This window comes from Notamacropus eugenii, chromosome 6 (genome assembly GCF_028372415.1).
Source record: "Notamacropus eugenii isolate mMacEug1 chromosome 6, mMacEug1.pri_v2, whole genome shotgun sequence".
Taxonomy (NCBI): Eukaryota; Metazoa; Chordata; class Mammalia; order Diprotodontia; family Macropodidae; genus Notamacropus; species Notamacropus eugenii.
In genome coordinates, this window is record NC_092877.1 from 386,721,496 (window position 1) to 386,733,341 (window position 11,846).

The window sequence follows — 11,846 nt, forward strand, 5'->3', positions numbered from 1 at the left end:
GAGGCTGGAGTGGGAGAGGAGGAGGAAGGAAGAAGGGGAAGAGAGAAGGGAAAAAGAAGAGAGAAGGGTGAAGGAGCAAGGGAGAAGGGAGAGGGAGGAAGGGAAAAGGGGAAGGAGGAAGGGAGAAGGGGAAGGACGAAGGGAGAAGGGGAAAGGAGAAGAAAGAAGAGAGAAGGGAAAAGACAGGAGGAAGGAGGAAAGGAGAAGGAAGGAGGGAAGGAAGGGGGAAGGAGGAAGGGAGAAGAATGGAGAAGAAGGAAGGGAAAAAGGAGGAGGAATAGGGGAGGAAGGGGAAGAGAGAAGAGGAAAGAGAGAAGGAAGGAGGAAGAGAGAAGTGTTTCTGTTGCCTGAGCTGTTAAGAACATAGTACAGCAGAAAGAACCTAAGATTTAGTCAGCATGTCCTGGTATAAACCCTGACTGCCTCTCATTCAAGCCCCTCCCATCTCTGGGCCTTGGTTTCCTCCTCTGTGAAATGAGAACCTCAGACTCAAAGCTCTCCAGGGTCCCTGCTGGCCTTGAATCCGAGGGTCTCACAGCACAATGCTATAGGAAGGGGCCTTTTTCACCCACAGCCACCCATCTATTCCTTGACAACAGACCAGCCTTTTCTCTCCCTCCATACCTCAGCTAAAGAGACAGGATCTCTTAACCCCCCTTTTTCCTACGAGGGAATTATGGCTATTAGTGATGAAGGGAGGGGCTTTGGACAGACTCTACTTGGGCCAGGGAGAACCCTGCTGGCCACAGGAGTGCCACGGCTGGCCAAGCTTGTTCCCCCAGCCTTTGAGCAGCCCAGGGTTTGGTTGTTGGAGGTTTCTCAGCTGGCCAGGGAGCTGAAGGCCAGTTCATGAGGGCCCTCATACTTGGCCACATCTCACCCCATCCAACACATCCTGTGTTCATTTCCACAGGGAGATAAGGGGGACACATCTCCCAGAGCTAGTACCATGTTCTTACTGAGCATCCTTTCCAGGCTATGCCTCTACTGGTTAACTGTTAGGTGGCCTATGAAGGTCTGGTTCCATTCCAATTCCAAACCAGCCCAGTCTGACCTGGTCTACAACAGAGAACCTAGACCTGCAGGGACAGGAGCCCATTCCTCCAGACTTATCATTTCCTTAGCGAATCCTCAAATCTGGGGAAAAGCCCCAGATACCCTTGAGCAAGGGCTGCCTGAGGCAGGCCTCAGAGGAGAGCACCTTGTAGTACCTCAGCACGCATCTGGCCTATCCCTTCCAGTGGACCTGTGCTTCTCCCAATAGCATGTAAACTCCTCAAGGCCAGAAAACAGTTCATTTGTCTTTTCACTCCCAGCAGTCAACATGGTGAGGTAGGGCCGCACCTTGGGGGAATGTGGGGTAAGAGGGGCTTCAAAATCTGCCCCAGCCATTTGTGTGAACCTAGCCTCACTGCTTCCTCTCTGGGGCCTCAGTTTCCTCAAATGTCAAATGAAGAGACTGGGGTAGATGAGTTCAAAGGCCTAATTCTATGATCCCAGGATGGAGTGAGAGACCATAGCCTAAGACCTGGTTGCCTCACTATCTGAACAAGATCTTAAAATGGGGTTAAAAATCTCTGTAAAAAAAAAGATCGGATTGGATTGGTTGATTCTCAGAGCGTCAGTAACAAAAGCCGACATCAAGGCCAGCACGGATAACCCCCGCAAAGCCAGGTTCGCACTCTATGTCTAGAACCTTATCTGTCTAGAACCTTATCTCGAATTTGTTTATCGTGGCTTCTCTTCCTCCAGAAATAAAGACTTGAGGATGGTAGATGTCGCTCTGGAAGAGCCCCGACCCCCCCCCCCCCACTCCCCTCCTCCTCCTTTTCTAGTCCCCCTCCCCCAAGGCCCACTTGCCCCAGGTTCCGGATTTAAGCCCCCAGGGGCGTGTTGCTGACCTCCCTGAGGGGAGGCCTGGGGCTTGTCCTTTGCCTAGCACAGGACTCGGCCGAACCCGGTAAACACTTGTGGCATTTGGGGAGCGGATGAATTGTCATTCCGTGGACCCCCGATCTATAATCCTGTCTAAGGCAGCGCTCCACGGATGCCCGACACAGACCGTGGGCATCGATCAGTAAGACCCCAAGGAAGCCCCGGGGGGCCATTCCCCGCCCCCCCCCCGACCCCAGAGAAGAGCAGAAAAGGCTTACGGTCCCGAGGGGCCCGGCAGCGTCCGGAGCATCTCCAGGATGTCGCCAGCCAGACTCATCTGCAGAGCCCGTCCGCCAATCCCTCTCCTCGCCTCCTCCCCGCCAGCCCCTCTGCGGCATCGGGAGCTGTCCATCATGCCGCCCCTCCCCGGCCGGCGGGGCCGCCTCGCTGCTGAGCCGGGCGGGGGCCGGGGGCTGCAGCAGGACCGCGGGCAGGGCTTCGACGCAGCCCCATCCTCCTCCTCCGGAGCCAAGCCCCGCGTCACCGCGTTACCGCAGGCTGCAGAGGGGCACAAGTGGGAGCTGGTCGTGGCTTCTTAAAGAGCCGCAGGCACGGGCAGTGGGCGTCATGCTCCCACTCAGAAGCATTGCCACAGATTGGCACGGGGGGGGGGGGGGGAGAGGAAGACCTGGATTCCAGGCCTGCCCCTGGCACGCCCAGAACTGTGTCCGTAGGCAAGGGGCTTTCCTTCTCTCAGAGGGGCTGAACCAGCCGACCTGGGAGGTGCCAACCAGCTGGTCTGGGGCCGTATCTGTACAACAGTGACGATGCTGTAAAGCCAGGAGAGACTTCCTGGTGTGGCAGAAGGTGTGCGTGGACCTGGAGATCTCAGAGGGAGGGAGGGAGGGCTCAGCTCATGGCCAGCCTCACCTAGCATGGAGAGGACCCCTCCATGGTGGCAAGGAGCCCCTCACTGCCACAGCCCACCCCACCCCCCACTGATGCTGTCTATCTGAGCTCAGGGAGGTTTCTCAGCCTGGGGGCCCTGGCTGTGGGTTGCTTTTTGCACAATCATCTAATAATTGTATTTCAAATATAAATGTTTTTTCCTTGGAATCTTACATATTTTGTGTATTTAAATCCATTACTCTGAAAAGGAGTCCATAGGTTTCCCCAGGCTATTATCTGCATCTTACAGATGAGGAAACAGGCAGTCAGAGATTCAGTGACTCTTCCAGGGTCACACAGCTAGAAAATACCCGAGGCTGAACTGGAACTCAAGTCCTCCTGATTCCAGGCCCAGTAATCCAAGGCTGGGACAAGCCCCAATGCTGGGCTCAGAATAGGAGCTTCGAAAGTGGACTTGTTGGATTGAAATTTATTCTAAGGAGGAGATCAGGCTGAAAGAGGGACATGGCATTTCACCATTTTCTTGGCTTTCTCCTCAGGGCTGATAACACCACCACCACCACCAAGGTCTTGTGGAGGAAGGGACCAATGTTTCCTGGAGGCCATGAGTCACAGGGGGTCAGGAGATATATAAGCTGAGGAGCAGAGGGAGGTAGGGGAGGAAGCCTGCCATCTACCTGGCACAGGCAAGACATCACATCAACCTGGAGTCAGGTAGTCTGACACTCCTGACCATCCTCAGGTCTGAGCATGGATGACTGCTGTCTGAGGTGAGCAAACAAGCTACTATGGAGGATATGTTAATTTAAAAAAATCAATGTCCCCCAAGGCAGGAAGGGAGAACACATCTCTCCCGGAGAATCAGGGCAGTGATTTCCCTCCATTTGGAGATTCCTGCTGAACCAGGGAAGTTCCCTCTCCCTTCCCCCATGGGGTCTGGGCATGGGTCCAAGGACAGGGAGGAGACTCTGGTGGGAGGAGGCCCAGGGCCAGGGCTGGCTGAAAATGCATATCCCATACGGTCAAGCAGGATGTGGGGTGGGGCTGGGTCGGGGAAGGGGGGAGATGCTTCCAGGCAGAGGCAGGGATCAGAGCACTGAGAGCCCTCTCTGGGATCAATTAGACTTCCTGGAAGCAAGCGACAGCCTCTGGACTCAGCCCCATTTCCCAAAGGTTCCTGCTCTTCTCTGGAAATTTCCATTCCCCAATGCAGGATCCTGTGGTCAAAGGCCTCGAACATCTTCGACCCTTTAGTGTGTCCTGCCCCCAACAAATCCTGTGAGCCTGGGGGAAGGGGTACAAAGGCCATCCCGATGTGGAGGTGCCAAGGGATGGGCATCCCAGCCATCACCTGGCAGATCCTGTATGCTAAGGCCCAACTGAGGCAACCCTTCCCCTTTCTGCACTGACCCTTCACTAACCCTTCAGATTCCCAAAATACATCATCAGGTCTCTGTCCAAAGGCCCCCAAGGAAGGGGAGCCCAGCACCCCCTGAGGCAGCCTGCTCCACGTAAGGGGAGAAAGTTCTTCCTATGCCCAAGCCTGAATCTGCTCCTTGGTCACTTCCACCCACCATCCCTCCTTCTGCCTAGGGGCCCAAGCACAACCCTCCTCCCTACAGACACCCAGCTGCCAAGTCTCTCCCCTTCCCTCCACCCCCCAGAGCCTTCAGTCTCCTGGCTGAACATCCAGAATTCCCTCAAGTGATCCACAGAGACCGTGGATTCCAGACCCTCCCCCGTGCTGATGGCTCTCCCACACACTGGCTGGGCCCATACCAGAACTGAGTTCAGCACTCCTGGTCCTGTCGGGGGGAGGGTTCCTCTCTCCCCCAGGAAGATTGCACCCCACCCAAATCCCCAGAAGGTTCTCAGAAAAAACGCTGCCTGCCTCTACCCCATTCTGGAGACGCTCAAATGGATCTTTATTTTTTTAAACGAACCTAAGTCTAATGGATTTCCTGTCTTCAGACTCGGGTCCTGACTGTCATCCAGAAAGTCAGGAAGGCTTGGGGAGAGGGGGCAAGGGGAGGGAAGGCACTTCCTCTCCCTCTTCCTCCATTGGGCCACAGGCAGAGGCTAAACCCGGGGAAAGGACCACAAGCCCCTCTGCTTTGAGGTAGAATCATGGGCCCCCAGGCACCTGCTCCTTTGAACAGAAGTGGAGTCGGTGAACCCCCAGGAGAGGTGTGGCCAGCACCAAGATTCCAGAGTGGAAGCAGACACAGGAGGTAGGGATGACTTTTAGGAATGCTCCATTCCTCCACCCTCCCTGGGGCCATGTGAGAGGAGGAAGGCTTACCAGTGTCTCTGCCCCAACACAGGAGGCGGAGATACACCAGTCCTGGCCTCAAATCCCTCCAACACTTCGTACAACCTGTAACCTTCCATGAGTCACCTCCCTGCCTTGGGCCTGTTCCCTCCTCTTATAAGACGATAGGGCTGGCCAATGGCCTGAGGTCCCTCCAGCTCTCCAAGTAGGATCCTCTGACCTGTGTTCCTATGCCCAGGCCCCTCGCTCCTCCTCAGGGAGCTGCCCTGGGTCAGGCAGGCTTGCTCTCTACTTAGAAGAGGATCTCAGCATTTGGGGAGTAAGTAGGGGGTGTGTGTAGGGAGGTATTGGGGTCACAGGACTCAAACCAACACCCTGAATCTTCTGCATTTTACAACATGGTCCCCTAGCTATCAAATGATAGAAAATCAAAACAGAAGGTGGAAGGGAGCTGGGGAGGGGGGAGGGGGGAGCAAAACAAAAGAGGCCCACCCAGGCTGGATATCAGACAGGAAGTTCAGCACCAGAGAGCTCCAGGACAGAGGAGTACCCCACAGGCTGAGGGCAGGGCAGATCCACACTGGTCAGGCCTATGGAGGACCTGAGCTCTGTCCTCATGGAAGGCTAAGGTTGGTGAGACTAAGAGAGTTTACCTTGGGCAGGATGATAAAGAAGGCTTACACAGGGGTGGGTGGGGAGATGAGCCAATGGCCCCACCAGGGAGTCAGCTTCCAACCTAAAGCCTCATGTAGCCTGACTCCATGACAGGCTCATCTCCATCATGTCATCCAGGAAAAGATGGCCTCAAGCAAGAGACCTTGGAAAGGATGGGTACAAAAAGACCCCTCATGGATACCAAAGTGGAGGGTTCTGGCCTTCCTTGTCCTCAGGGATCCTGGTATGAGCTGGGTGTTAACATTTGTGAGATGCTCTGGGATACCCAGGCCAAATCAGGTCTGACTGACCCTGTCTGCTACGGAACATGTGGGGAGCATTGGGAAGACCTGGCTGTTCCTGGGGGCCTTAACAGCCCTACAAGTGGTGACAAGGAGGAAAGACAAGGCAGTCAGATTCAGGCTGAATGCAGAAATAATTGTGCAGTTTTCTTTTTTTTCCCTATAGGAAATCAAGTTAATGGTGAGACTGGGACATCCTGGAGAAGCAGTGAAGAGAGAGCAAAGAGGAGGCCAATGGGGCAAAGCCCCAAATGTCTAGCAGTGAAGCAGCTCAGAACTGAAGGCCAAGGAGGCCCCCCCACCCCCGACATCCCCAGGGCACATGGAATACACAAGGTTAGCATCTCTGCAGATCCTTCCTTAGCAAGATGTTCCCGGGGGCACAGACCCAAGACACATTCAAGGACAGGACAGGAAAGGAACACACACATCCACATGCACACACAAATGTGCACACATTCATGGAAACCTGGGTCTTCCTTAGTTGTACTTCTCTTTCTAATGAGTCAGTGTTGAGTGAGACTTATAACTTTCAATCCAATTCAGAGACTACATGCCTGGTACTGTGGGAAATGCTGGGTATGGAAAGATAGAAATGAAACCATTTCTGCCCTCCCATGACGGATGAGGAGACAGAGATGAGTCTATGAGCCACCAGAGCTGTGTGTGTGTGTGTGTGTGTGTGTGTGTGTGTGTGTGTGTTTATGAAAGAAGTGGTCTCTGAACACCTTAACCTTGTGTGCTCTACAAACAACCTCAGGGACTTGGGGCTGTGACCTGACTCCCTCACAGGGTATAAGCATTGATAGTGCCTACCACCTTCCAGGCACCATGCCAGGGGCTTTAAAAATGTAATCTCATTGAACAGGGTGGAAAGATAGGCTAGGCCATGGATCCTCCTTTGGAGACAGTAGTCAATATGGGCCTTCACTCTTACCCTTGGACCTCAACACTGCTCCACACTGACCCCCTCCTTCTCTCCCTCTTGTACAAGCTCCCACCCTTCCCCTTCTGAGCAAGGCTCAGCCCCTCAAGGTGGTTATAACTGAACTGCTCCCCAGGAACCCCCCACCAGCTGAGCAGGGGTCACTAGGAAACCTCCATTACTACCACCCCCCAGCATTGTTCCTGCTCCCCAAGAACCAGATCTTCTCCACCTTTGGCAGGAGCCCAGGAGTTACCATCAAATGATGGCCTAACTCCCAGGCCCTCTGTTTTCAGTGGGACAAGTTGAATCTCACTGAAGGAGCAGGTATAGATGGCAGATCTCATTATATCATCTTTTCCCCTAAACCTTCCCCCACACCCCTCCTATCTTCCCTCTTACTGTAGAGGGCACCACCATCCTCACAGCAGGTTCACACCCTAGGAGTCATCCTGGACTCCTCACTCACCACCCAGATCCAATATGGTGCCAAGGCTTGTTGATTTCACCTTTGAACATCATGGATTTCACCTGTGCATCGTCTCTCATCCATTTCACCTCTGCAGCATCTCTTGTCTATTTCACTACTACAGCATCTCTTGCCGATTTCACCTCTGCAGAATCTCTCATCCACTTCATCTCTGCAGCATTTCTTGTCTATTTCACCTCTGCAGCATTTCTTGTCTATTTCACCTCTGCACCATTTCTTCTCTATTTCACCTCTGCAGCATTTCTTGTCTCTATTTCACCTCCACAACATTTCTAATCCACTTCACCTCTGCAGCATCCCTCGTCCACTTCATCTCTGCAGCATCTCTCATCTATTTCACCTCTGCAGCATTTCTTGTCTATTTCACCTCTGCAGCATTTCTTGTCTCTATTTCACCTCCACATTTCTAATCCACTTCACCTCTGCAGCATCCCTCGTCCACTTCATCTCTGCAGCATCTCTCATCTATTTCACCTCTGCAGCATTTCTTGTCTATTTCACCTCTGCATCATTTCTTGTCTATTTCACCTCTGCAGCATTTCTTGTCTATTTCACCTCTGCAGCATTTCTTGTCTATTTCACCTCCACAACATTTCTAATCTACATCACTTCTGCAGCATCTCTCATAGCTTTCAACTCTTCAGCATCTCTCATAGATTTCACCTCCGCAGCATTTCTTATCTATTTCACCCCTGCAGCATCTCTCCAATATGCCCACCTCTCTCCTTGGACACTGCCTCCACCCTCATCTCCTCACATCTGGATTATTGCAATAGCTACTAGGGGTCTGCCTGCCTCTCCCCACTTAAGTCCGTCCTCCATTCAGTTACCAAAGTGGTTTTCTAAAGTGTAGGTCTAACCATATCACCCCCTACTCAATACATTCCAATGGCTTCCTATCACCTCCAGGCTCAAATATCATGTCACCTTTATCTCATCCTTTTATAATTTCTATTTTTGTTATAAGTTGTAAAAGGTACATATTTATCAATAGAGTAATACATTCATTTATACAACTTATAAAAAGGTAAATATATAGAGCTAGGTGGTGCCATAGTGGAGAGTGTTAAGCCTAAAGCCAAAAAGACTCACCTCACCTTCCTGAGTTCAAATGTGGCATCAGACACTTACTAGCTATATGACCCTGGGAAAGTCACTTAACCCTGTTTGCCTTAGTTTCCTCATTTATAAAATTAGCTAGAGGAGGAAATGGAAAACTACTTCAGTATTCAGCCAAGAAAACCACAAATGGGCTCATGAAGAGTCAGACACTACTGAAAAATAACTAAACAACAAGATATACATATTGGGGTACATGCTCCGAAATTTTTCATGGATGTGATATGTAAGCTAAAAATCTGGAGTCCATTGGTAGTACTTCAGACAACACAGTCAGTGGAAGTCGTTCAGGTGTCAAATCCTACTTTACAGCTAAGAGGAGTTCCCCTCTGCCCCCCACAGTAGGGTGATGCCTGTACCAATAACTAGGAAGTGAAGGGGCATGTTCACCCTTCTTTCCTCCATACTGGTTAGCACAGAGCCTCCAGCTAAAGAGATATTCACTTTGATCCCCAAACTAGCCCCATCCTGGCTGGTCTTGGGCTCATCAGGGAGAGACTTTCCATTGGTTCAGTTGGCAATGACTCTGAAGGGATCACCATCCTCCCCAAAAGATCCTGCCTCTAAATCAGGCCCCCTGTAACAGACCAGGCTTCTGAGGGTCCACAGATCTCTCCTAGAACCAAGCACCTCATCCCCCAGCATCATCAGGACACCAGACAACAGACACCTCTATCCCCCATCCACAGAGCAGCAATCATCATTTCTACGAGCTAGTGATGAGACAGAGAGGACAGAAAAATCAGACTCAGCAGGAAAGGACTGCAGCAACATTGAGTCCAATCTCGCCAGGTTATGACTGAGCCCAGTGATGCCCAGAGACAAGCCATGATGTGCCCCAGATCCTATAACCTTCAGATCCTGAATTCTAAACCAGGCCTCCTCAGGCCCAGGCCAGAACCCAGCTGCTGCCCCTCGACGCATGATCTTGACAACAGACTCCATTTTACAGAAGATGGCCCCTCTGGCCACCTTCCAATCTTGCTCTCCTTCCACTGGAGCATCCAAGGGACCTCAGGAAAGGCCAAGGACAAAGAAGGGCCCTGCAGCTGCCACAGCCAGCCCCCAGTTCCCTTACCCTTGGGCATGATCTGGTGCATGGCAACGGACAAGAAGAAGATGGAGTCCCCGTAGTAGGTCCCAGAGCCTGCGCTAAAGTGCTTCTGCATGGCCTCCACAACGGGGAACAGCTTCTCCGTCAAGAAGCTGACATCATGGAAGATGACCTGCAGGAGAAGAGAAAAGAAAGCCTGTGGAGGAAGTAGAGGCTCCCTGAGTTATCTTCTGGGCCCTCCTCACCTCCCCCTGATGCCCCTGCGGCAGGCGCTCGGCCCCCAACCCTCCACCAGATGCTTCTGTCTGGGGCTGCTCAGGTTGGGAGGACTGACCACAAGCTCCCGGCTCTTTCCCATGGCCAAGCCCAGAGCCCAAGGCCTTCCCTCCCAGGAAGGACTTAATAAGAGCACATTAAATAAGCTGGAAAAGATACTTTGGGTTCCTCTCATAAGCCCAGGGAGTTACCAGGAGGGAAGGAGACTGACCCCTGCCCACCACCCCCTGACTGAGAAGTCTGACCCAAAAGTTCTTAAACTGTGCATACACTGCCACCAAAGAAATAACTATGATCTACAAAGAGATCAAAGAGGGAAAATGTACAAAATGTACAAAGCTTGTACAAAAATATTTTAGTGGTTCTTTGTAGTGGCAAAGAATTAGAAACTGAGGGGATGCCCATCCATTGAGGAATGACTGAACAAGCTGTGGTATACGACTGTGAGGGAATACTACTGTTCCATGAGAAATAAAGAGCGCAATGCTCTCAGAAAAGCCTGGAAAGACTTATACGAGCTGACACTGAGGGAAGTGAGCACAACAGTGGTGTAAAGGGAATCGGTGTGGAAAGACTTAGGGACTCATCCACAGAGTGGCTGAGCACAGATCCCAAGGCCTCCTGAGGAAACGTGCTTGGGGGAGACTCAGGCACAGTGTCTTCTCTGTCTCTGCCTCTCCCTCCTTCCCTCCCTCTCCCCCCACCTCTCTGACTCTGTCTCTCTCCCCCCTCCCCACCAATTCTGTTTCACAGGGTTCAGCTGCGGTCAGGCCTATACTGCCTGAGACAAGCAGCTGGCCCTGACTCTCTCTCCTGGTCCAGGAGGTCCCACCAGTCATGGCAGCGTGTGAGAGCCACCATTTATGTTCTGGGTTGGAGTGACAAGGCCATGCGGAAGGCAACAGATGAGCCATGAGCCTCCCTGATGTTCTGCTCCAGGCCAGCTCTGGTCAGGTCCCCAGGGCCTGGGAAATGAGGAGCAGGTAGGAGGCACCTGGGGCAAAGGTGCTGCCAAGCCACAGGGTCAGGGAAGGCTCTCCAGAGCTGCCGTGCCCTCCTGGCTCCAGGGCACCTGGTTTGAGCAGGGCTTCAGTTAATCAAACAACATTTATTAAGCACCTACTGTGTGCCAGGCACCAGGCATCCAACCAGTGGGCTGTGGCATGACAGAGACAATGATACTCAGCAAGCCCTGCATCAGGAGTCAGAGGAGCTGAATTCAAATCCTGCCTCTAACACTTGCTACCTGAGTGAACTTGGACAATGGGTCTCAGTTTCCTCACATAAAAAAATGGGGTTGGATTGGATGGCCTCTGAGGCTCCTTCAGTTGGCATATATTGACCTGCCTGGGGACATTAAAATCTCCTTAGTCTGGAGCCTAAAGATTGAGAATTTAGGACAATTCAATTAAAGAGCCAGGAAACTGCGCTGCAAAGAAGATGAACATGGCTTCAGAGGTCACGTTTCCCTACTCAAGGAGAGAAATAGCTGCATTTCCACAGAATTACAATACCAGCTAGGCCATGCACGTGTGGGGAGCCTCCTCCCAGCTTCCCTTGAGACAGATGGACAACACACAGAGAAAATGAGATGCCATCACAGACCGTCTCGGGCCTCCAAACTCAGGCAAATGGTCAGTCTGTCAGCAAAGGGGGAGGCAGGGCAGTTGAGGGGGCTCTAGAGGGCAGGGTCAGGGATACATTCTACAACTTCCATGGTGGCCAAAGGCATCTAGCCCACACAAAGAGGAGTCCACACTGCTGGAGGCTGGCTCCTCACTCCCACTGTGGCTGCTCCTGAGAAAGATCTGGAAGGCTCCCGAGAGGGAGACTGAGGAACACAGGGGATCACTCAGGCCACTTCGTACGGGATGATGCCATGAGGGCATAAGCAGCTCAGGGCTTGAGTTGGGAGAATGGCACAAGGGAAGCAACTGGCATGAGTCAATGTCACCCCAAACTGTGGGTGC

General features: G+C 52.4%; 1 protein-coding gene across 2 annotated transcripts in view; it reads right to left on the minus strand.

The window, feature by feature from the left end:
- The window catches only part of XXYLT1 (xyloside xylosyltransferase 1), a 70,222-nt gene that overhangs the window by 40,911 nt on the left and 17,465 nt on the right, over positions 1-11,846 (minus strand). The window contains exon 2 of one of the 2 annotated variants that reach the window (XM_072618917.1): positions 9,625-9,796. In XM_072618917.1, coding sequence (XP_072475018.1) covers positions 9,625-9,796 — 172 coding nt within the window. The remainder of the gene's footprint in view (positions 1-9,624; positions 9,797-11,846) is intronic. The other variant, XM_072618918.1, reaches the window with a different exon arrangement.